Genomic DNA, 23772 nt, shown 5'->3' with positions numbered 1-23772 from the left:
TTTTATGGAAAGCCACAATCAGGGTCAAATACACCTCATCTAACACTTATTGTTTACAATGACTAAGTAAATAGCTGCATCTGAGATTGTCAACCCTTTCTCCCTTTGTACTCAGTGGAGGGAAGCAGGCATAATCCACCTGGTTTATCTCACTCTGCCACTTTAGGCAGGGATGAATCTCTCCAAATAAATGCTAGCACAGCTTGCTCAGATCACAGAGTTTGCACTGAAAATGAAGGCATTGTGTCAGATGATTCTAACCCCAGACTCTAAACTGTCACCACTGAAGTTAATTTGTAGCAGGTGAGGATCGTACTGTGTTAGAGTTTTCATTCATTTTGATAGGACTATTGAGGAAACGACCCAAAGTCTGTGTCTGGACATGTTATAAATACTTAGTTGGCTTGAAAGCCACTTCCATGTGGGTTTTTCATGCAAAAAAACCCAACAACCAAAACATGCAGCTCTGGAGATCCAGCCCCACTGAATGCTCCTGACATTCTTGTACTTTGTTTGGTTTTGTCATGAAAGCTTTTCACTACTTCCCATTGGATGTCCAGGGATGCAGATTATCTGGTATTGCCTGATGATTCAAGTAACCCAGTTTCAAAAGACAGCACATCAGAAAAGGGAAGTGTCAAAGTCTGGCGGGGGCTTTCCACACCATACTGTCATGAAAACCTCTTGAGAAAGGGAATTTAAAATTTTTTTTCTTTGCCATTTTCTCACATAGTTATTTTAGTTTCTCTATTTAAAACAGTTTATAGTTTTTGTTCCCATTTGTGTAAAACTTGGGTTTAGAGTATGAGCCTCTTCTGAGCTCTTTATTGCTCCCATCACATGAAAAAATTTGAGCAATTCCTCACAGGGCAGAGGGTAGAGGGAAGCCCCAAGTACCTCAGCTGAGAGCCTTGAGAGTCATCACACTGCTCTGAGCCCTGCACACTCAGGGTGAAATGCTGAAAGCAGAGGCAATGCTGTGGATGAGAGCAAGCCTTAACCTTGCCTTACAGTGCCTTACTGGAGGCTGAAGAAAACTAGTTTTTTATTCAGGAGCCATAACTCCAAGTTCCTCAGCTCTCCGATACAAATCACAGGCACAGAAAGGTTTGTGGAAAAACTGAGCACTTTGTATATATTGGCAGAATAGAAAAATAAAACTCAAAAAAATCATTGCAGGTCAGTCTGAAGTAAACAAGGTTTGTAGGGTTTTGTCTCTGTTCTTGGTTTTGGGTGTGTTGTTTTAGTGTGGGGTTTTGTGGGGGTTTTTTTGGAGAGGTCTTTGTTTTCTAAGTCTTTAACGAAGTTTGAAAACAAAACCAAAGTGTACTCTAAAAAATCAAAACATTTTATTTTGTCTTCAAGTGATTGTTTTTCCTGAATTAATTTAACACAACTAGTTTCAGTTATAGCCAAAACAATTTCAAAATGAATTGTTTTTTCAAATTTAAAAATCAAAACCTATTTTAAAAAAATCATGTTCCACCTGAACAGAACAAATCCCAAAAATCAGCAAAAAAATGTCCAAAATATACTGACTCCACCCAGAAATTTTGGCTCTGGTTAAAGAGGTTTACACTGCAATCCAAAATTAGAGTAAGGGAGACCAAAACAAACACTTAACTCATCACTAAATGCAGTCTGATGTCCATGATGCCATTGCTTGTTCATTAATGCTTGCAGTCTCCAAGACAAAAGGCAGAAGCTGCTTATCCAGAGCCACCTCAAAGCTTTTCAGCAACATAAACATAGACAAAAACTGAGCATTGTGACTACAAGAAGAAAAAAGGCCAGGGCCAGGTTGGGCTGGTTTTGCAATAAGAAGAGGATGGGGTAGCAAATACACATGACATAGCTTTGCTTTGGCTTTTAGATGCAGTTACAGGACCAGCCTCACAGTACATGGGACCTTAGAGAATTCTTCCTGATGAGATCCCACTCTACAGATCCAGAGGAATAACCAAAAGACAGTGACAGTTTATGATCAACTGATCTTGTGTTTCCCTCCTTCCTGCTGCATGTATTCAGTGTGGGCACATCTAGCCAGGGATGTCACTGTACATTGTGGCACCACGATAAGCCTGACCTCCTTTTATTTCTGTTCCTGCCTCCTTACATGCTTTCCAAAGCAGCACAGTTCACTAGTCTTCCACAAGAAATAAAAACAAGGGTATTCAGTGAAAGAAGTACACAAGGGGAAAGACTAAGACAGAACACCACCAAAGATAAGCAGAACTTCACAAGAGTTCTCTTAAGGCTGTCATTGAGAAGAGAAAGCTCTGGAGACACCTCACTGCAGCCTTCCAGTACCTAAAGGGGGTTCATAAAAAGGCAACATTTTACGTGGGCAGGCAGTAATAGCACAAGGGGGAATTGTTTTAAAGTAAAATAGGACGTATTTAGATTAGATTTTAGGAAGAATACTTCAGTATGAGAGTAGTGAGGGACTGGGGTGGGTTTCCTGGAGAAGCTGTGGATGCCTCATCCCTGGAAGTGTTCAAGGCCAGGCTGGATGGGACTTTAAGCAATCTGGTCTCATAGAAGGTGTCCTAGCCCATGGCAGGAGGATTGGAACTAGAACACCTTAAAGGTCCCTTCCAACTCAAAACATCCTGTGATTCTGTGATCATTCCCTGTTACATTATCTAGAATTGCTATATTAAGTCATGTTTCATGATATGGACCAACAACCAGCAGCATTCCTTGCTAAGGAGAAAATGTCATCCCCTTTGTGTGTCAGCACCAACTGTAGCTGCTTCTACTCTTACACTGAAGCATTTATGTTGGCCACTGCTGGACAAAAGTCAACAACCACTGGCTCCTAAATGGCAACACCTGCTGCTATCTGATTATAATTAAGTATCTTGATTTTATGCATAATACTGGCTCTGACAGGACAAAAACTGTAAACCTTCCCCTTAACTAACAAAGAATCCCTGAACCCATTTTTCAAGACCAAAGAGACAAATCCTTTCTTTGAACAAAGATGACAGATCATTGAAGCTATTCAGTTACTTCCCACTGTGGCTCTAAGACACTTAATTTCCCCCAAACCTTAATCAATCGTATTATATATTACAAATGTCAACCAACATAATCAGAGCCAGGCTAGAATCCATTATTTGCTCATTTCCCCCCATGCAAGCACTGCCAAATCTGAGACAATAACATTCTGCTAATTTGCCAATAACTTACACAGAGAAAGCACTAAAATGGGCTTAATCCTCAAAGAGATTCAGTTGTTTGACTCCAGATTTCAAAGAAAAGCATGCAAATGCAGCAATAAAATGCATTCCGTTTAATCAAGTGAACACTTAACAGACTGATTCACATTGTTTTATGGCATCAAATAACAATTTCTGATGTGATTCCATGTGGGAGAAGAGGGGGACGTTGTTGTAAGTATATTTGGGCAGAGTAATAGAAGAGGTCACAGACAACTGATTTTTTAATGAAGTGTTAAAGGCTTCTAAAATTCATCTTTTATAGGAAAATGGAAACTTCTCCTCTCTACTACAACTTTAACAGAAAGAAAAGAATAGCAGAAGTCAGATAAAATATGTCAGTTTACACCTGCTTAATGATTGGGAAACGCAATTTTCTTATTTAAAGGTAAATAAAGTCTACAGTATTGTTTTGCATCCCACTATGTTAGCACTGCACCAGATACAATATTAGATTGCCTGGGAGAATATTCAATATCATGACAAACCATTTGGAAGGAGAGCTGAGAAGAGTCATACAGCAAAGTCTGTCACATCTGACAAAAAAATCCACTGTATTTTATTTGGAAAATAAAATGGAAAGAAAAGGAAACCAAACTAACACTGTGTGGTATTAAGTCAAATTAAATATAGTTCATAAAAATTAAGGCATTTTTTGCATTACAGGGATATAGGTGCAGTGATGAAAAAAGAAGTGGTGTTCTGGAGAATGAATTGTCATTTTGGCTTAGAAAACATATGGACAGAGAAGGGAAAAAATTAAAGGAGATATAGACAGATGCAATTTGATGGCAGTGAAAAGCTTTACCCATCACTGCAGATCTGCAATGTTCAGGAAAGGCTGCAGTGCCACCAAACATCTCAAGTCCAAAATTTCAAATATATTTTCACTTTATTTTATGAATGTCCATCAGATATATATCTTTGATGCTACAACACACTTGAATAAAAATCAACAACATAAAAACCCTCATCATAAAAGATCCAAGAATTGAAATCCCAAAGCCATAACCATTTACTCTGTGAGCATATCATCTTTGACAACCATACATAAATGACATCATGACAACAAATACAATGTACAATAATAAGTGTGCAATGGTACAAAATATACAAAAAGGAATGTGTATTTAATATACATTCAACAATACCCCATAAAAATCTTTTTTGGGAAAGTGAAGTGCCTTTTCAAGACCAACAGAAAATGTGCACCACTTCATTTAGGATGGCTGAAGTATCTCCCATCAAAAGAGTAAAGCGTGTGTTCTTTGACTGGAACTATAAAATAACTGAGCTGAATTTTTCCTAACGAAAAAAAAAATCTAAACTTCATAAAATTTTTGTCCACATCTATAGTATAATAAAATATTTAGAGTGCAGAAAATTCAGTTTAATTTAAATTTTACTTAAAAGTGGGCCATTTTTTATTGATAGATCTATCTCAGTCATATAAAATCAAAAATCTATATCCCTTGTAGTAAAAAGACCATTTCTGCCCATGTGTCTTTTCTAGTTTTGATGCATTCCACAATTCACATAAATTTGCTGTAATGGAAATATGAGTCTGACCAGAGGTCAATATAAGAATCGTTCTTCATTTTCTCCTGGCTCTATACAAGTCTTGCATAATTTTACTCAAATATTTTTTTGCCTAAGTTTCAGATTCCTTTGAGTTCGATCTCAATGGGAATTTCAGGAAATTGTTACTGTGGATGTCATGAAGGTCACATGCTTATAATGTGGCTGATTTTATGAAAAAGTCCACCTAGCCTCCAGCTTTCAAGGCACCCTTTTGTGCCCTTCTTCCAAAGCTGGTACTTGCACTGACAGCAGAAAGAATTTACTGGCTAGGCTGGGCAAGTACATGACCCATGCTCAGCTCTGCTGGGCATCCATCCTCCTCCTTGCGTGGGTCCAGGAGTAAAGGTGGCTGAGTATCTCTACTAAGCCTCCCAACTGACAAAGCTGATCTCTGATTTCCGAAAGTAGAGACTCTTGCTGTACCTCCAGAGTTCAGGATTTGTTGGTTCACAACCCATATGTGCAGCCCAAGGGAGGACACTGAATCTGCCAAAAGGCCAAGCTTTCACAGAGAGGGATAAGTGCAATTTGCACCGTAGGTACCACTTCACTTCTCTTTACGGAGTTTGAACCTGCTACTGCCTGTAAAGCCATGGGCCCAGACCTACAGTTCATACGACAGCAGTTAATACACTTAAATTTAATAGCACTGGGTTTTACCCCAACCCTGATGGCCATAACTTAGGCATCAGAATGGGTTCAACTCGCAGGTGCAACACCATTCCTCTTGTAACAAAGGTCAACATAGATCATCTAGACCTTCAAAGCAACAGACCAAAAGTATTTTCCAAAGTTCAAAATTCACCTGAGGCTCATTCTGAGTACCATTCCCAATTCTGATTTTGAGAGAGACTCATAATTATGCTAGTAAGCAACTAGCTGGAGGTTGCAGGCCTCTCTGAAAATCGTATCTTGGGAATATGCGTAGAAGGAGTGAGAGGAAATGAAAGGTATCTATAAATCACATGGCATGCCTGAGCAATGCCCAGGTGAATGCAAAAAATTCATGTTATTTGCAGTATGTGTATCTCTTCCTGAGTTGAATTTCATTCCCAGTATGGAATCCAAGCATCTGCTTTCTTTTTTTGGCAAGGTACTCGATCACATGGTAAGGCAATCCAATTTTCTGGTTTGCTTCCTTTCTTCTTTCTTCCTAAATGGCTAAGCATTTCTCACCAAGATCACCATTACAATGTGTGCCAGAATATGTTTAAAATATGGTCCTGTAAAAATAGAAATTAGGTTTGTTTCTCTGAAGGCAGCATTAATTCTTCATATATTTTGGGATCTTGAAGATTTCAGCTGAACAGATTCAAAATTGTCTTCCTTTTCCTGCAATAGAAAAGACAGGTTCTCATCAACTTGGATTCCTCAAATTCTCACCAGCAGTTACCATAGTCACTTCCCTCAATATCCTTTGCCAAAAACTTCACTTTATTTTTACCACAGTTATTAAGTGTATAGTTTGATCCTTTAATATTTAATAACATTACTAATTCTGTAAAAAACTTGCAAACCTAATAAAATTATGCTATAGATATTGTTCATAGTACTTATTTTAGAGGGTACAGGGAAAGTTTACATTTCATACTCATAGTATAGGGCAGGTAGTTAGAGTTGGGGAATTGCAAGATAATCGTCTCTATGGTTATTATCACTTATTAATGTGTTTCCTACAATGAATAAAATATTTGGAACAAAATCTGTGACTGTGAACACCACTGCCTTGCCCTTGGATTCCAACCGTAACTCCTCCTCTGGGAGACCCACAGGACAAAAAGAGTCTACAAGTCCTCTGCCATCTTAAAAATCAGGGTTGAGTTTCCATTTGCTGGGTGACAGCCTAGGCCATCTGGTCAGCAGACATCAGGGTGAGAAATGTGGACATACACGTTACTGCGTGTGTGACCAACCCAAGGGTCCAGGCAGAAGCAATGAATGAAGGAGTCCTAATAAAAGTACTCACTAGAAAATGCTGGTTCTTGCTTCGTGTGCCTGCTTTTTACACATGTTCACGTGCACAAATAGTTTGGAAACTATGCTCAGCTAACTTAATAATCTGATTTTTAAAGCCATCTCAGTCAGATCAGGACAGCCTAACGCAGAGGTGAGAAAGAAGGGGAGAAATTGTCCTATGCTAGTCTACTGCAGAGAATGTGTTCTGAAGAACCTGGTATTGTTATGCTGGAGGCAACAGATGGAACTAGAACAGCCTCCAGTCTGAAACAGGTTTCTATTTCTTTAGCTTCTATATTCTTATTAAAAATAAGTCATCTCTTTCTATATTACAGGCCTAGTCCTGAATTCCTTGGGTACTCAAAACAACTAATACCTTCATGACATGCTGGCAGAAATGCTGAAGCATGAACACAGAATTAGGATACTGCAGATTTTTCTTTATCTCTCATTTTACATTTCTCCTTTTTTCTCCTGTTTTCCTCCATGTATTTTTTCCATATTTGACGTGCATATGTAGCAGGAGATGAATTTCCTCATCTTTTGCATAAATGAAAACTGATGCCTATAACATTTATTTTCAATAAATATATATTAAATTCATGTTATCTGCAGGCATACAGGATACAGAGTTCAGTAACCTAATGAGGTACTGGAAGCTGAGTTTGCCAGTTATGATTATCTAGCAGTAAAAAAGGAACAAGCTTGAAATATCTGACAGGCTTGTTTAAAAAGGAGAGAATACTCAGGAAGATTCCTACAATGGATATAGGAACATTAAGCAACTCCAAATAGGCTTTCAAGTTGTCTGAGTACTGAAATAATAAAGCTTACCTTAAAAAGGAAAAAAACCCACTTCTCATAGAATCACAGAATGGTTTGGATTGGAAGGGACCTTAAAGATCATCTCGTTCCAACCTTCCTGCCATGGGCTGGGACACCTTCCACTAGAACAGATTGCTCAAATCTGCATCCAGCCTGGCCTTGAACACTTCCAGGGATGGGGCCACGTCTTGTCTGGGCCTGCCAGAGCTTCTCTTGGCAGCCTGTGCCAGTGTCTCATCACCCTCATAGTAAAGAATTTATAAATATAAAGAATATTATAATATCTAACAATATCTAATCTAAACCAGGTGTGAGCCAGTCAGTGGTGTTGCAAATAGAGTCAGCAAAGTTTTTGCACTTATCAGGAGTACCACAAAACATGATCCTCGCCAGCAGCACTGCTCACTATGCTAAGCCACAGCCAGCCAAGACACTTCATGGACAAAAAACCAACATCAGTATTTCAAAGTTAGTGCCTGTAGGATTCAAAATGGAATCAACTTTTATTTTTGCAACATCACCAGAAAATTTGATGTGATTTGATTTTATTTACATTTTCAATATTCTCAATATTGAATTAAGATTTAATATTGAATTTCTGCCCCTTTCTACAAGGAACAATATTGATTTTGCAAGACAAATAGCCAGACTAGGGTCAAGGGGAAGTTCTGCATATTATTTGTGCAATGGTAACTTCTCCTAGGAGGGATATCTGGGGAGAAGGTAGAGTGGGAAGTGGACACAAGTATAACAAAAAAAGTAGAAGAATTAAGAGAAGACAATAAGGGAAAAGAAAGGTAGAACACAAGTTTTAATTACGTTGCACTCAATCACAGAAAGAAAAACAAGGAATACAAGAAAAGATCTAAAATTTAACATTCTGAAATATTATTTGGACAATAAAAAAGTGTGATGTTTTAAAATTTGTTTTTGTGATGATCTTTTAGGAGAACCTTCCTATGAAAGTTCTTCCTTTTAAGAAACTTTCCTAAAAAACTCACTTCAACAAAACTCTTTGAAAGGGAAAATTTCATTCACCTTCATCCTGATTATATTAGATGCCTCAGCTGGACTCCCTTAAAGACAACACTACCTTTCCTATAGCACAGAATTCAAGGCATTTGGAACAAACACCAAAGTGCTTATGGTATCTACCATGATGGTCTTCTGTTGCTCTTCTCAGAAATGTTCAAAGGACACCAAAAACTTTTGTGCTATCAATTCAGACATGCAACAATCCACATCACATGTGCAACAGAAAAAAAGTGCTTTTTGGTTTTGCTTCCCACTGGACTGGAGGAAGTTGCTGTATTGGGCAACAGGTTGAATCTGATGCCTCCTCTTTAGCTGAATCCCACCCAAAATAATGGTTCTCGAGTCAGCTATGAAGGAAACCCAGGTGAGCTGCAAGAGCTGGCCGGTGGCTCTGTTCCCAATGTTAATTTTTACTCTCTCTGATAGCTGTGTTTGCCTCAGCAATGGGGGCGTCTGGTAGGACTCTGGGCAGAGAGGTTCTCTCCACCATTAACTGCTCTTTTCAGGTATCACCCATACAATAAAAAATGCTACTAAAATCTCTCTATGGAGGAAGAAGCATTTACTCAATACCCTGCAGCATTTCTTAACTTTATCCAGACTGTGGATCTCAGCAGATCATTATGGATTGGATGAAATGTGTGGGGGAGGCTGCACTGCTGTGCAAATTAACATCACAGACTCATTACATCCAGTAAAAAATATATGTAATAATTATTTTTAGTATTAATATTAGCAAATACTACTCACCTTTGTTGCCAAGGACTTGAGCTTGCCCAGCAGTGACTGCTTATTTGAATATACTATTTCTTCTTCATTATCTTCCCCTTCCATTATAGCACAGCTGTCAGCAGCTGGCAGTTCGCACTCTTTTGAGTTCGTTGTCATCACTAATTTGGAATATTTATACTCCAGCCTGAAGATATAAAGCCAGACAGGCATAGATTTTTTTACAAATGTCCCATACTCAAGGTTTTTGTAATTCAGGTTATCTACCAGTCCTCCCACATAGTCATTTCTGAGGTATTTACTGGAAATTAGATCCTTTTCAATTACTAAAAATATATAATAACCAAAATAGTATTAACAATACAGCAAACTCTTGCTCCCCAGATTAGTCCTCCATCCTTATAAAAGAAACATGTTTTCCCAAAAGACCACAAGTAGGTCAAGAGGGCTTTGGGCATGAAGAGGTGCGACCTGTGTGCTGGTTGGGGCAACAACCAAAGTAGAACTAAGAAATATACAGTCAATAACCTTATTTTAACCCACCTGAAAGGGGCTAATTAGACTAAAGATATCTTTTTTGGTATTTAGACCTTGAAAAATCCACGTTGCTTCAGAATCTAAGGTCAACTTCAAACTCTCAGAAGTTAAAAATATAGTTAGTTCCTATTGGGAAATTATGTCATAAAAAATTACTGTGGCTTTTCTATACTTTCCTCACCAGAATTTTTCACAGACACTGTTGGTAGAAGAAACATCAACTTGATGTATAAACAAGGATCCATGATGTATAAACCCTGAATCAACACAGTACTTGTCATCAACACTGTCGTAAGGTCAGATCCAGGAAAGTCTTTCTGTTCACTCCATCAAGCTTTCAGCTTACTTTTATATGGAACACAATTTGCAGTACTTACTTCTGGTTCTTCTTCCAAAAATAGCAGGTCAAGGCTATGAGCAGAACAGCTGTGAAAGCACCAACACCAGCTCCAACTTTAAGCCAAAAATCTACTGTTTCACAAGTGCTGGTCTTTTTTTCTGGTAAGGAAACCCCTTTAATGCAATGCTTTGGTTCATTCCATACATACAAGGTTTCCTTTCAAACAGAAAACAAAAAAAAAAAAAAAAAGTGAGGTGCTTGTAGGAAAAGAGAGAACTACTTAGAGTTGCAGAAAACAAGCTGTTCTGAAGTAGAAAGGTTAGATAACTTTTCAGTGAAAGCCAGACTCTCACTGAAGTTTTATTGTCTAATCAGTCATCCCCTTATTTGTGCCTGAAGGTTCAGGCATGGCAAAAGGATTTCCTCTTCTGTATAGTTCTTCATGTGACACAATATGGGTTGGACAGCTATTGGGAATGAGTTGTGCCTGCATTGGAGCTGCTGACCAACAGGATAGTTTGAACCTGTGGAGGGACTTCCTAACGTTTGACTAGAGAAGGCAGCAGCAAAAATATTGCAAGCAAGGTAGGATGAATTTATAAACTGAAATTCCCAATCCTTTCCTAGCTTGCCCTTGGTGTTTATGGCTACTGAGAATTGGACGCATTTGGGAACTCCATTCTTCACAAATAACTTGCCTGCATCTATGAATGCATAGAGAGTTCACATCCTTACTCACACAATTGGTCAGGACAAGCCAGGTCTACTCCAGGAACCACACTGCCATTGGCACAAACATTCCTGAGTCTCAACACAGCACCCCAATGTGGTTGCATCCAGACAGCTCAGAGCCTGGACTCTGCCTGTACTTACATATCAGTCTGCCCATCAAATTTCAACAAGAGTCTGAGTTATACCCAAATAAACCCATCTGGAGATATGGGTCCTGTACCTGAAATCCTTTTTTGCAGGCTCCCTCAATCTCGTGGTAGTCTTGCTCTGTGCAGAGAGGACAAGCTTCTGCACTTTCCCAAACAAAGTAGAAAGTGCATCCATCGCAGGTGCCCGCAGGGCATGAGCTGGGAGGAGAACAAAGCCTAGTGATCAGTTATTAAACACTCTGGGGTTTGCATTGTCACTCCACATTCTGCTGCTGAAGATTGGGAATGGGAAGTACAAGAAATGGATAAATATCCATCACGTCAGCAGATGAAAAAATCTGGGGAAGAATTTTCCCCAGTTTGTAAAATGCTTTCTCAAGTGACAACAGATGTTGAGCTGTCAAAGCTCTAAAATAACAGTTCATTTCCCAGCAGGGAGTGGTACTCTTACACAGGGGAGGGGAGGGGGAGGGAGGGGAGGGGGAGGAAGAGGAGCAGAACTACACCAGTGTTTCACCAGCACGGGCTAGCCCAGCACACGCCTCTATCACTGTTCTCCTGCACTGGGTGACTGTTCCACACGAATGCTGCTATCCGGTTCCTGCCGTTCTAATGTTGCCTGGGTGATTTAGTCCATATGGAATGGACTTGTCCTGTCATGGTTAATTACTAGAAGGATGTTCACCAGTTAATGAAGAGATAACAGCTTCTCTTAGTCTAAGGAAAACTAATGGCCTATTTTGTATTCAGCCTGCAGAAGAAACTTGTACTGGCAATGGTAGGACATTCACACAGCTTTAGTTACTGACAATTACATCAGGTCTAACAGCAGCAATGGCCAAAAGTCCATGCAAGAAGTTCAGTTATGTAAATATGAAATATATTCATACCAAAAATGCATTTAAAATTATGTTGTTCTATATCATTTGGAAACCTGTTATCCTGATCTGAAGCATTGAAAAATCTCCAGCCCTAACAGCCCATTCTGGTTTATCCTGGTTTGAATACCTGACAACTGTCCTCTCTGGAATATGGAGCATTTTTCAAACTACATGGGAAGAGCACTGACAGACCTTTCTCCTCAACTGCTTTCATCTTATACTGTAGCTTCATGTGATACTAAACACTGTGTCTGGAGGATCAAGGAGTTAGGTACTGTATTATTTGACATATATCAGGTACCTCACTGTGTGAAAACTGCTGTCTGATTGCTGAGGTAATCAAAGGAGGATAGGAAGGGAGAAAACACAAACTGGGATAAGGTACATATGTCAGCTGTGTGTCATTTCTGCCCATGCTCACACTTTTAAAAGAAAGGTGGGTTGTTCCTCCCTCACTACTGGTGAGTTATCACAGCTCACATTGTGTTTAACCTGTGACATTAGGAGAACAACTGGAGGATTTTCACATGGCAGCTGATAGACAGCAGCTTATTGCCCAGCGTAGCTTGTAGTGTGTCAGGTCCCTCAGCAACTGGGGTAACTATCTTCCAAGGTGTTCAATCATCAATCACTCATCCATCACCTGTGAAGCAGATGCTGCCTTGCCTTCATTCAGCTGAGCATGGTTCATCTGTCTCAAAAGGGACAGGGATCAAAGGATCCCACACTTCTCACACTTGGGAAGAGGACTTAGCTTTTGGGAAGGGGGATGAGTGATAGGGCTATCAGCAGATTTATAGTAACATCCAGACACCCTAAGATGGGCCTTGACGAGGAAGGTCAAGATGGGCCAAGAGGAAGGTCATCAGAGTTGAGGGGAACTTCTGAAGTATGACAGGGTGTTGTTAAAGAGTAACAGAATTAATCCTTTTACTGTTTTTTTTTTCTCTGTAACTTTTCAGTTATGCTTTAAGTTATGTTTATGCAGGCATAAACAGGACTTTGGAAGAAAGGCGCATTTTGAAGTCACTTGAATCAGAGAGAAGGGAAAAGGTCAGGCAAATTAAACTCAACTAGTACAAGGGGGTTAGGATGCAAACTGGAGTGATGAGACATATAAATAAATACATCTCAAACTTTAACTAGACAGAGTTCAGGGCTCAGATAAGCATTGCAATAGCAGATTTCATAATTCCTAGGACAGGTTGCTCTTTTCCAAAGAAATAATTTTTTCCATAGCCACTACTGTAGATCAAGGAAGAAAAACCACCTCTCAAACCCTGACCAGGCAGTTCTAATCAGGAGGCCAAAGACTAAAATAAGGAACTGAAATAAAGGAAAAGTTAAGACAAGGAAACATTACTAAATTTTCTTTTGCCTTTAAGCTCAGAACAACCTGCCTGAGCTCTAATGTCTCTCATCACACACTCTAAACACAAATGAGTTTGTCTGCTGGGAGGTGATGGACATCTACGAAAAATACATGAGACCTTCTGCATGGCTGATGAGGGCAACAGCATTCCTCATTGCTGTTAAAATTACGACTGAGTTTTGTAAAGATTACCTGAGTAGGAAAGGCTTTTTGGCACTGCTAAGATACAAACACTCAAATACCTGGGCACAGAAAGCTCTCCTTGGCCTGGTTTGTTGGGGTTGCATCTCATTGTCACAACAGTTGCACGGCCATTTTCACAGGAGGTTGTCACTGTCGAAGACCTAATGTCAAACAAGAGGAGAAAAGTAACACGTTTCCCCCACAATAAATACATGTTGCTCTTTCATGGGTCTCTGTCCATTCATGCAGCTGCAATACTGACGAAATACCCTTTACCACAGCGCTTTTCACTTTGTCAGCTGAAAAAATAAAGGAGCAACAGAAGCAGGGTAGGTTTCACCACGTCATTTAAATCTCAAAGTGCTCTAAGATGCTACTCAGGGAACTGCTGTGGTTCTCTAGCTAGTTTGAAATCTGCTGAGTCAAGGAATAAACTTTCCCACAAAGCAGAATAGAACAATTGAAAAAGAGAATTGCAGGTGCTGTTGTTGGTGTGTTACTCTGCTTATGATGGCTCACTCCTCAGCTGCTAATCTGAGAACCACACTGTCCCGAACTAGCACAAGGAAAAGGGGATTAAAAACATGGACCTTATTCCAGCATGATAGACACTGTAAGCCAAGTTCATAATATGCTCAAAGTGGGGTCATTGGTGTGGAGTTCAGTTTGCAGAATCAGACTTGTAATTTCACATGTGCATGAACTGCTGATATCCAAAATCCTACAGTCAATTAAGATCTGTCATTAAAGCCAGAACAATCCAGAGAGCCAACCAGCAGGACAAATACAGGTAAGTGCCTTAAGCTGAATAGCCCCAGGGGCTCCAGAGTCCCAGCTTAGAAAACCAATTCCCGTGAAGACACCAGCATGTAGACATCTGGACTGAGCTGACCTTTGAGCTACTTCTTACCCAAGCTGAGGCTTTGTAAGAAGTATTTCACTCTTCTCTATTCTTTTTATGGAGAAGAGTGAAGAATAGGAAAAGCATACTAGTAACTGTGCGTGTTCAAACAATTGCTGTTAATCTTGATTAGTTCTTTTTTGTAGCATCAAAGTAAATGCAAATGAAAGTGAAAGAAGATATGCAAAGGGAAGTGGACATAGCAAAGTGATATATGAGAAAATATGGAAAGAAACAGGACACGGGAAGTGGCATCTGGATGAATCAAAGCTCTGGTATCACTTCCTACAGATAAAGCGTAATTCAGATTTGAGTAAACAGTGTTTGCTGGCTTCATAAGATGTTCTTCAACATGCCAATCAATATCAGCCAGATACTGATTCAAGTGGTAAGGATTAAAGCTGAATTACAGATCCTCCCTTACAGTTTTAGTTTCCCTTAAACAAATGAAGAAATTTGACATAGCAATAAACAGTATTTTTTACCTACTTGTAAAAGAAATGCACATCCGGTATTTTACTTGCAGAGGGAGGAAACATATCGGCCTTTATGCTGATATTTTCCAGCATTGTTTCAACTGTAGCTCCTAAAATTTGAGAAGGAAAAAAAAAGGAGCAAACTAAGAATGGATCTTTGAGCAGTTAACATGTAATATTTTCTCAGTCTGAAAGGTATTTATCTCACTTAATAGCAATTAATGGCATTACTATACATTACACACTTTCTTTTATTCTAACTAAACCTTCCAGATTTACATGTTCCTCATACAGTCTGATTTGCTCACATAGACATAGCAAAACAAAAAAATTAATAAAATGCCAGTGTAATAATTTTTACTCTTTTATATTAATTTAAAGCAATCAATATTAAAAAAAACATAAAATAATTTAGGTTGGCAAAGGACTGCTGAAGATTTTGATCCAGCCACGCAAAGCACATGCCTTGAACTTATAACCCTCACACGTCGTAACCATGTAACAACCTGAGCAATTTGCAGTACTGTGAGAGATCCTGCAATGTTTAGGAAGAGGGAGCTGTAGAAATGTGAATGCATCCTTCTAGGGAGGTGAAAAATTGCTACAACAACAAAAGAAAGCAGTAGAAGTCAGAAACTGGTGGAAAGATGGGAAAGACTGAAGAAGTTTTCTGCTTGTTCTTGAAACAGTTCATAGAATCACAGACTCATGGAATGGTTTGGGTTGGAAGGGAATTTAAAGATCATCTTGTTCCAACTCCCCTGCCAAGGGCAGGGACACCTTCCACTAGACCACATTGCTCAAAGCCCCATCCAACCTGGCCTTGAACACTTCCAGGGATGAGGCATTCACAGCTTCTCTGGGAAACCTGTGACACTGCCTCACCATCCTCACAGTAAAGGATTTCTTTCAAATATCCAACCTAAAACTACCCTCTTTCAGTTTAACCCATTACTCCTTGTCCCATGCCCTTGTAAAAAGACCCTCTCCAGCTCTCTTGTAACCCCTTTAGGTACTGAAAGGCACCCTAAGGTGTCGCTGAAGCCTTCTTTTCTTCAGGATTAACAACTCCAGCTCTCTCAGCCTGTCTCCACAGGAGGAGTGATCCAGCCCTCTGATCATCTTTGTAGTCTCCTCTGGACTCACTTAAGCAAGTCCACATCCACATGTTAGGAAAACAAACTTCAACCATTCAAAAATATAGCAATTGATATAAAGAAAGGGCAGCAGAAGAGCTTCATATCTTTTCTCTGTACTAGGAAAAATATCAGGAGTATCTCCTTGCTTTCCAAGACAATGACACCTGATTCCTTCAGTGGCAGGAGAGGATATTGACATCTCCTTGGCATGCCTGCTTATAACTAGCAAACCCATACCTAAAAGTCACCTTTAATAGAGCTTTTAATTACAGTGAATTGTCAAAAGATTCATGGGGAGGAAATATGGTGACCCAAATTACAATGTGGCTACCATGATGAGGCAAAATAATGGTAAATGAAAATGAGTTTCAGTCCATGGATGGATACACAATGAGTGGAAGTCAACAAGCATTTATGGAGAACAGCTTTTGTTGAACAAATCTGATCTCATCCCTTGAGTGTTGATGAATTTTGTTGCTAAAGAAAATTATGTAAATTTATCAAGTATTTCACTAATTACCACATGAGATTCTAATTAAAAAGTTAGCAATCTAATAACAATTGAGTGCACACTCTGAATTAAAAACTATTTAGCTAAGTAATTAAAAAATTATCTGGCCATGGGAAACTCTCATGAAATGTGGTATGTCTCCAGGCTTCTCTAGGCATCGATATTGAAGTGCCAAAATGCAAGATTATTGGCAAACATCTGCAAGTAACTACATAATCACTGTTGGTAAAGTGTGAGACAAAGATTAAGAGGAACAGGAATAAAATACAAAGCATTTGGTTCATTTGGTAAGATGGTCCCAAACAACCTAAATATATTTTAGTGAAGACAACTGGAGCAAGGCAGGCAGGCCAGTCTTAAACTGTAACTGAAAAAAAATCCAGAGTGGACATCAGAAACAAGAAGGTGTCATAAAATCCCTTAAGTCTGGAGAAAGAAGGACTCAGGAATTCCAAAGACGGAAGTGATTTTTATTGCCATTATAGCAAATTAAACACTGGAACAGTGTTCCCTTCTATGCTTTAAGAAAATATTTAAGGTTACAGAGCTGTAGAAAAAGCCTCAAAATTATTCAGATGCTAGAGATAAATACATGATAGCAAGAGACTTAGTAGAACTTGGTCTACTTAGCTTATCAGAAAAGCAGACTGGGGAAGGTGTGATGATTCCAGTACACAAAATATTTCTTCAAAAAAGAAAATGTGAGTGTGAAATGGAGAAAGAATAACAAGAAGCAAGAGCTGAAAAGTGAAGCCAGGGAAATTAAAATAGGAAACAAGTCTGCTTTAAAATCACACACAGAGACAGTCTTTGACTAGTGGAAAAAAATACCAGTGACTGTGGCAAAGCTTTTATTTCTGGCAGTCTTAAAAGTCCAGGTTGAATGATTTTCCAAAGATGTGCTTTTGTCAAACATGAGTTTCTGGGCTCAGTGCCAGGGAGAAAGTACAAGCACTCAGTGCCTGTAATGGATAGGTGAGCAGACTAAATGACTTCATTGTCTAATCTGGCCTCAGACTCTGGGAACTTGTGAGCCAGATCAGTGTAAGCCTTAATGACGTGTGCGGCCCCATGCTGCCCTAAACCTCTTCCTTTCTTGACTAATTATGTCCCAACACCAGTTTCTTCTTCTGAAATTGCCCAAGTGGGGTCTTGGTATGGGCAGAAACACTTAGACTCATGTGACTACCACAGTCAATGGTCTTGCCCTGAGCAAGGCGGGCAGGAAACGTGAAAGCAAACCCATGCTTTGTAATTACATTATCCATTATACTGAGTCTTGGGCTGCCCCTTCACTCTTCTCCCAAGGTAATGCAGCTGCTGAGCCCAGAAGGATTTACTCTGCAGCCCTAAATACATGAGTACATTCATGATAATAGTAAGCAGAAGACAAACCATATACCTAAGAACCTGTCAGCAAGGCTGTTGGACTGCAGAGCCAGGGCTGTTCGGAAACCTTTGCTGTCTGACGGGATGATGGTGGACTGGCAGACAAAAGCTCCCACAAAATTGGAAAAATCTTCTGATTCTGCAACCATGTCCTTCAGAGTAACGTCTGTAATGTTGTCAGTGCAAATTGCCATCTTCTTCCCCTGTGGACAATCAGAAAAAAAAGGGGGAAGCTGTTGATTGTTGATAAGATGTGAAAAAGTTTGGGAAAGGAAAGATTGCAAACTTTCTGATTGCAAACTGGGTGATATTCATTACTTTACCTTATAACAACTTGATGTCTCTATGTGCCTGTCATAAGAGGGACAAATTGCAGCAATAAACTGTGCCATTGTGAAAGCTCCAATTGAAGCCTTGTACAGACTCAGAAACACAATGTCACCTCTGGCATGTGTCTTATCAGAAATCCGTGCTGTGGAGCACTCCTCTTAGTTTATCTTGACAGCACAGTGTTTACTTGCAGAGCATAATAAAATGGCTTGTAAAGAAAAACCTTATTTCCTTTCCCTTCAAATAATATAATGTAGAATACCTCTTTATTTGGGATTTAATCCAGACAAAACATTTTCAAAGCACAAATACATGAAATCCCTAAACAGATATACAGCCATTAAGGCTGCCTTAATGTCACATGTCAAGACCAGTGCTAGAATCAGAGCAGCAGCAATGAAAGACAAATCACCAGACTCAGTTTTCCTGACAAAATGTCAAGCACTCACCACCTAATCATGGTTGGTAGCACTGTAGTACCATCATATTAATTTGGGAAAATTAAGACCAGATCCACAAGGGAGTCAGCATATCTGCACTTTTGTCAATCTAGTTGTTAGCAGCTCTGATCCAAGTGGTAGTTAAACACACATTTAAGCCTAAAAGTATGCAAAATGATGTAAAGAAATGTGACTATTCATCTGTCTCAACTCATGTATATCCTTTGGTACATGGGCAAAAGACTTCAGAACTTTACAGGGCTGAACATTAATGTAAACTACATGTGCTGGTTTTCATGGGACAATGTACAACACTGGTACTGCTCTGAAAGGTCAATTTATGTATGTGACAACAAGCTCTAGTACAGTCCAAGCCCCAGAGAAAGGTCTCTTGACTCTGTTTGACTCATCAACTAAACACATTTTTCCACCACTTTCAAAGGCTGCAGTCAAAGTCAGCACTGGGCACCTTGGTCACTGGAAGACAGCAGGGTGACCAGGGGCTCTGCTGACTACAACATCTCCAGTCAAGCCATGAGGGAAACATATGGAAAGAAGTTGTCAGGTGATAGACTCAGACTCTTCACTTGAGCTCCTTGGTGGCAGCACACAAAGGTGAGGGTTGTGACTCAAGTGACTTGAAGGCACAAGAACTAAGAAACGGCAGGGATGTGACAGGGGTTTTCTTTTGAGCATTGTTTATGGCCTAAAACTTTGTCATCTCTGCTCTGGAAAATCATTTGGCTACTCAAAAATCCTCTTGCTCTGCTAAACAAGATCCAAAGGGAAGTGTTTGTGCAGTGTTGGTGATAATTCAGATGAAGTGGAGTTCTTGTCCTGCCTCAGTGTGACCCCAGATCATCAACACAGGCAACAAATTGGTTCATCCCCCCAACCCTCAACATCAGCTGAGCTCACCTCATTCCCACACAGACTGATATTAAAGAAGTGGAAGAACTTGGTCCCTCGGGAAGTGAAGCTGGGTCCGCTCATCAGTGAGCCCACCTGGCTGAGGTTGCTAAAATTGTAATTCAGGCTCTGGTTATCCTTGACATAGGACACCAGGCAGTCACTGAAGCAAGCAGAGTGGTCCTGTAAGGAAGGAGAGGCATCCATTAAAGAGCAGTTATGGAACAGCAGCAAACCATTCCTCTGGGATTTAAAGCAAGCAGGTGCAGACAGGACTGCTTTCCTTGTTAAGGATGAAGGGCAACTCTGTCCTATTCCTCTAATTCATCTTTCTCTTGGGAGAATTCCCATTTCTGTTTCAATCCCATGCAATAACATATCAGGACTATAATGTTCCCCAAGCCTGGCTTTTCTGCTGTTCGCTGCATTAGCCAAGAAAATGTAGTTTCTTTCTTTGTTTTGTTCTGTGTGCCTTTAGGATCCCAGTGTTCCAGCTCAAAGCTCTGTAAACAGATCAGAACATGCCCTTGGTAACATTTGTATCTTGCAAAGGAAACACAACAAACAGCCCAAGACACAAGGACTGTATATGAACCCAGCTGAAGTCAGGCAGAATACGAACAAATTGAAGCAGTTTTTCTGGTACCTGTGCAGCTCCTTGCATGTAATAAATGCTTACTAAGGCTTAAAGGCAATTTCATGTAAGAGGCACTTGTTACAGGTTTCTAAAGGCACAGACACATCATCCAGCAGAGAAAGTCCCTGAGTTTAAAACAGCAGGTGTCTAGGACAGTTTTAGGTAGAAGCAACATATATGCTTGCCCTCTTCATACTGTCCACAGCTTCTTGAAACAAATATTTTTTTGAGCTGATGTTGTCAATTTTATCTTATTACTTCATATTTACAAACAGAAATTAGGCTAGTGACATCTCTGAAAGAGTGGGCTCACTGGTTTGATCTAGACTCCACTGCTCACAAGGCACATACCTGAAGGAAAGAGCTAAAACTGGCCCTCGGGCCCTTTGAGTTTATAGCCCAAAACCTCCTGTCTGCCCATCGCTCAGAAACACTCAGTTTCTGTACCTTGGTGCTCCTGCTGCCAGGCCCACAGGGGATGCAGGCCTCCCTGCCATAGACTTGGTGGATGGACAGGAAGGTGTTGGTCGGACACTCCTTGCACTGGCTGGTCTCCTTCTCGATGTAGTGTCCTGGCGGGCAGGGCACGCAGGATGAGCCGGACTGCTCCGAGCCCAGCGCACAGGCCCTGCAGGAAGAGGCCACTCCATCCACTGCGTTGGTTACGGTGATGGAGTAGATCTTGGCCATGTCATTGATGAACTGTCTGCTCTGGAACGAGAGCCAAGGAAACCACCCTGGTGTCGTCGCACCATCGTGTTTGGACACAGATGGACAGACATCTCTATGCATCAGTTCAGGGATCAGCTTATTCATGGCTCTGTCCCTCCTCCTGGATCTTTTATCCACAGCTGCCTCCCCAGGGCTGCTTTATGGTGAGAGCCACTCACTCCTTACAGGAAGCCTGTGAGCTTCAACAGAGGGTGAGAGCTCTAGGGATGAGTGTCCAAGGAAAGCTGTGTTCTAAAGACCCGTATGTAAAGAAGTACTTACATCTTGGCCCTCGTTTATCCTCTGAAAGGCCCAGGTGAATGTGAAGGAAGCATTTTTGGAGATGATGTGAGTGTAGGATTGTTTTTCTTTACTTCTTTCCCATGATTCCACCACATTGGTATTTTTTCGATTAACATCCTAAAAAATGGATATATTTAAAAAAAACCCAAGCAAAACAAACAAACAAAAAACCCACACATCCCCCCACACACACACAAAAAGCATGGTCATACTACACTGAACACCAGCATTTTATGATATAGAGATTAATGTATAAAGGACTTTACAATCACATTTAACAATTAATAAAGCAGAGCAAACATACTTATTCTGTTTTCCACAACTGGCAAATTTTTAATTGAGAATGGGTGGCTGTTCCAAAAGATGTTGTAGTTCATATAAGAGCTAAGTTCAAAGTCCTATAGTAGTTTATAACCATTATGAGGACGGATTCAGCACAGTGGTTCTTTCAGATTTGAAATTTTGTTTGTATGTAAAACTTGCGGGTATCAGAGCACAGAAAGGGGAAGGCAAAAATTCAGAGGTAAATTGTAGTTTCTGACATCTTCAGATACCCACTTTGATGGTGTCTCTTGTGAAAGAGAACTGAGGCCAATAATGCAGCACCAAGATTTACATAACAAAACTCCATTCAATCTATGTTTATGTTTCTTATTCTCAATCAGCTGCAAATGTTCCAGTGAAAGATGCTTTTCCTTTAAAACAAATTCTTTAAATTGCCACTAAAGACAGACTCAAATTACCACCTAATTTCCACTCAATTCTCTTTAAATTAAGAGCAGATTCCCCTAAAGAGCCACTAAACACAAAAAAGTACCAGCTTCCCCTTTCACTGGAAGGGGTAAGGGAGCTCTCACAGATCCAGTTACTTTCCTCAGCTGATGGACTTTCAATAAGTAGACCTTGAAAGTAAGTAAAATGGTACTTTCCTTTCACAAACAAACATCTGCCTGCTACCCTACTGATTCCCCAGACAGAATCAAGTCTAAACTTCCAAATTGTCCACTTCCCATCCCTCTATCCCACATCTTGACTTGTGGCTCTGTTACTAGAGGCCAGCTCAACTGCACAAGAGACACTGATAATTTCATCAGTCAGTTTAACAGGGGAAAATTTGGCTCTTTAGCATCCAACAATTTCTTTCAGAATAAACAGATAACCAGGAATGGTTCACAACTCATAGGGCGGAGGAATTTCTCTAGGTCATTCATTAAATCCTTCCTGCAAGGGCACTGCAGATACTAAACTAATGTCATACTTAATCTTTAGCATAATAAACCAAGTGCAACTAATCACACCTATGTAGAGGTATTAGAGTGACATGTGGAATATCAGGCTCAGTCCTTAGTCATGGAGAAAGAGGTCTCACTTACTGCCATAAAGTACAACACACAATCTGCTGAACAGATGGTCTCAAAAATAAAAGTAATCCGTCCTAGTTCTGCCCCAGTTGCTCCTGTCACTGATGTCGGAGGTCTGTTAAACAGAGAAGGGACAAAACATTTACATGGTGCTCCCCAGACAGGCAGCAGTCAATCCTTCAAATTCCTTTTAGTATGCTGAAACCATCGAAGTCTTGTCACAGAAAATCTGCCCTTGCAGAACAACAGAGACCAGGTTTCACAGTGGCTCTGCACTGGGTGTCAGCTGCAGCAGGGTCATTTTTTGAGTGACTGAATTCTTTATTGTACAGTTCCCTCCTTCTAATAAATACCTAATTTTGACCATATTTGTAGGGAATTTCATTACTAAAATGCATTAAATATTTCAAGTGATTTACACCATTTAAGTTGCATCTACCCTCCGCTGATGGGGGATGCTTTTCAGGAGCTTCACACAAAGCAGAAGTATTCAGGGTGCCCCCCCTGTGAGGCCACACATCAAATCCTGTGTCCAGTTTTTGGTCCCTCACTACAAGAAGGACATTGAGCTGCTGGAGCATGTCCAGAGAAGGGCAATGGAGCTGGCGAAGGGTATGGAGCACACGTCTTATGAAGGGTGACTGAGGGAGCTGGGGTTGTTCAGCCTGGAGAAGAGGAGGTTCAGGGGTGACCTTATCACTCTCTACAGCTTCCTGAAAGAAGGTTGTAGTCAGGTGGGGGTCGGTTTCTTCTCTCAGGTAACAAATGACAGAACCAGAGGAAATGTCCCCAAGTTGTGCCAGGGGAGGTTTAGACTAGATATAAGGGAAAATTTCTTCACTGCAGGGGTGGCCAGGCATTTGAACAGGTTGCTCTGTGGTGGAATCACCATTCCTAGAAGTGTTCCAGAGGCATGTGGATGTGGCACTTGGGGACTTGGTGTAGTGTTGGGTTAACAGTTGGACTCAATGATCTTGGAGGTCTTTTCCAACCCTTATTATGCACCTTTAATTTAATTGCTGCTTGCCCATACTGTAAATTAAAAATCAGGGTTTGCTCAGTGGGTGTAAGAAGTCACCAACTCCCTCAGATGAAATACAGCAAAGGAAGGCTGATGTTCC

General features: G+C 40.3%; 1 protein-coding gene across 1 annotated transcript in view; it reads right to left on the bottom strand.

Annotated features, from left to right (window-relative positions):
* Nucleotides 1-4085: 4085 nt before the first annotated feature.
* Nucleotides 4086-23772, bottom strand: part of ELAPOR2 (endosome-lysosome associated apoptosis and autophagy regulator family member 2) — a 101560-nt gene continuing 81873 nt past the window's right edge. The window contains exons 12-22 of the mRNA XM_051795289.1: nt 22664-22766; nt 21270-21407; nt 20724-20987; nt 19649-19822; nt 17974-18163; nt 14935-15031; nt 13604-13705; nt 11180-11306; nt 10265-10443; nt 9372-9537; nt 4086-6137 (exon numbers count right to left, since the gene is read on the bottom strand). Of these exons, the coding sequence (XP_051651249.1) occupies nt 6078-6137; nt 9372-9537; nt 10265-10443; nt 11180-11306; nt 13604-13705; nt 14935-15031; nt 17974-18163; nt 19649-19822; nt 20724-20987; nt 21270-21407; nt 22664-22766 (1600 nt within the window). The 3' untranslated portion in view covers nt 4086-6077. The remainder of the gene's footprint in view (nt 6138-9371; nt 9538-10264; nt 10444-11179; nt 11307-13603; nt 13706-14934; nt 15032-17973; nt 18164-19648; nt 19823-20723; nt 20988-21269; nt 21408-22663; nt 22767-23772) is intronic.

Source organism: Manacus candei, unplaced genomic scaffold (genome assembly GCF_025592945.1).
Source record: "Manacus candei isolate 608988 ecotype Guabito, Panama unplaced genomic scaffold, ASM2559294v1 h1tg000042l, whole genome shotgun sequence".
Lineage (NCBI taxonomy): Eukaryota > Metazoa > Chordata > Aves > Passeriformes > Pipridae > Manacus > Manacus candei.
This window is presented reverse-complemented; position numbering and strand designations above follow the sequence as displayed.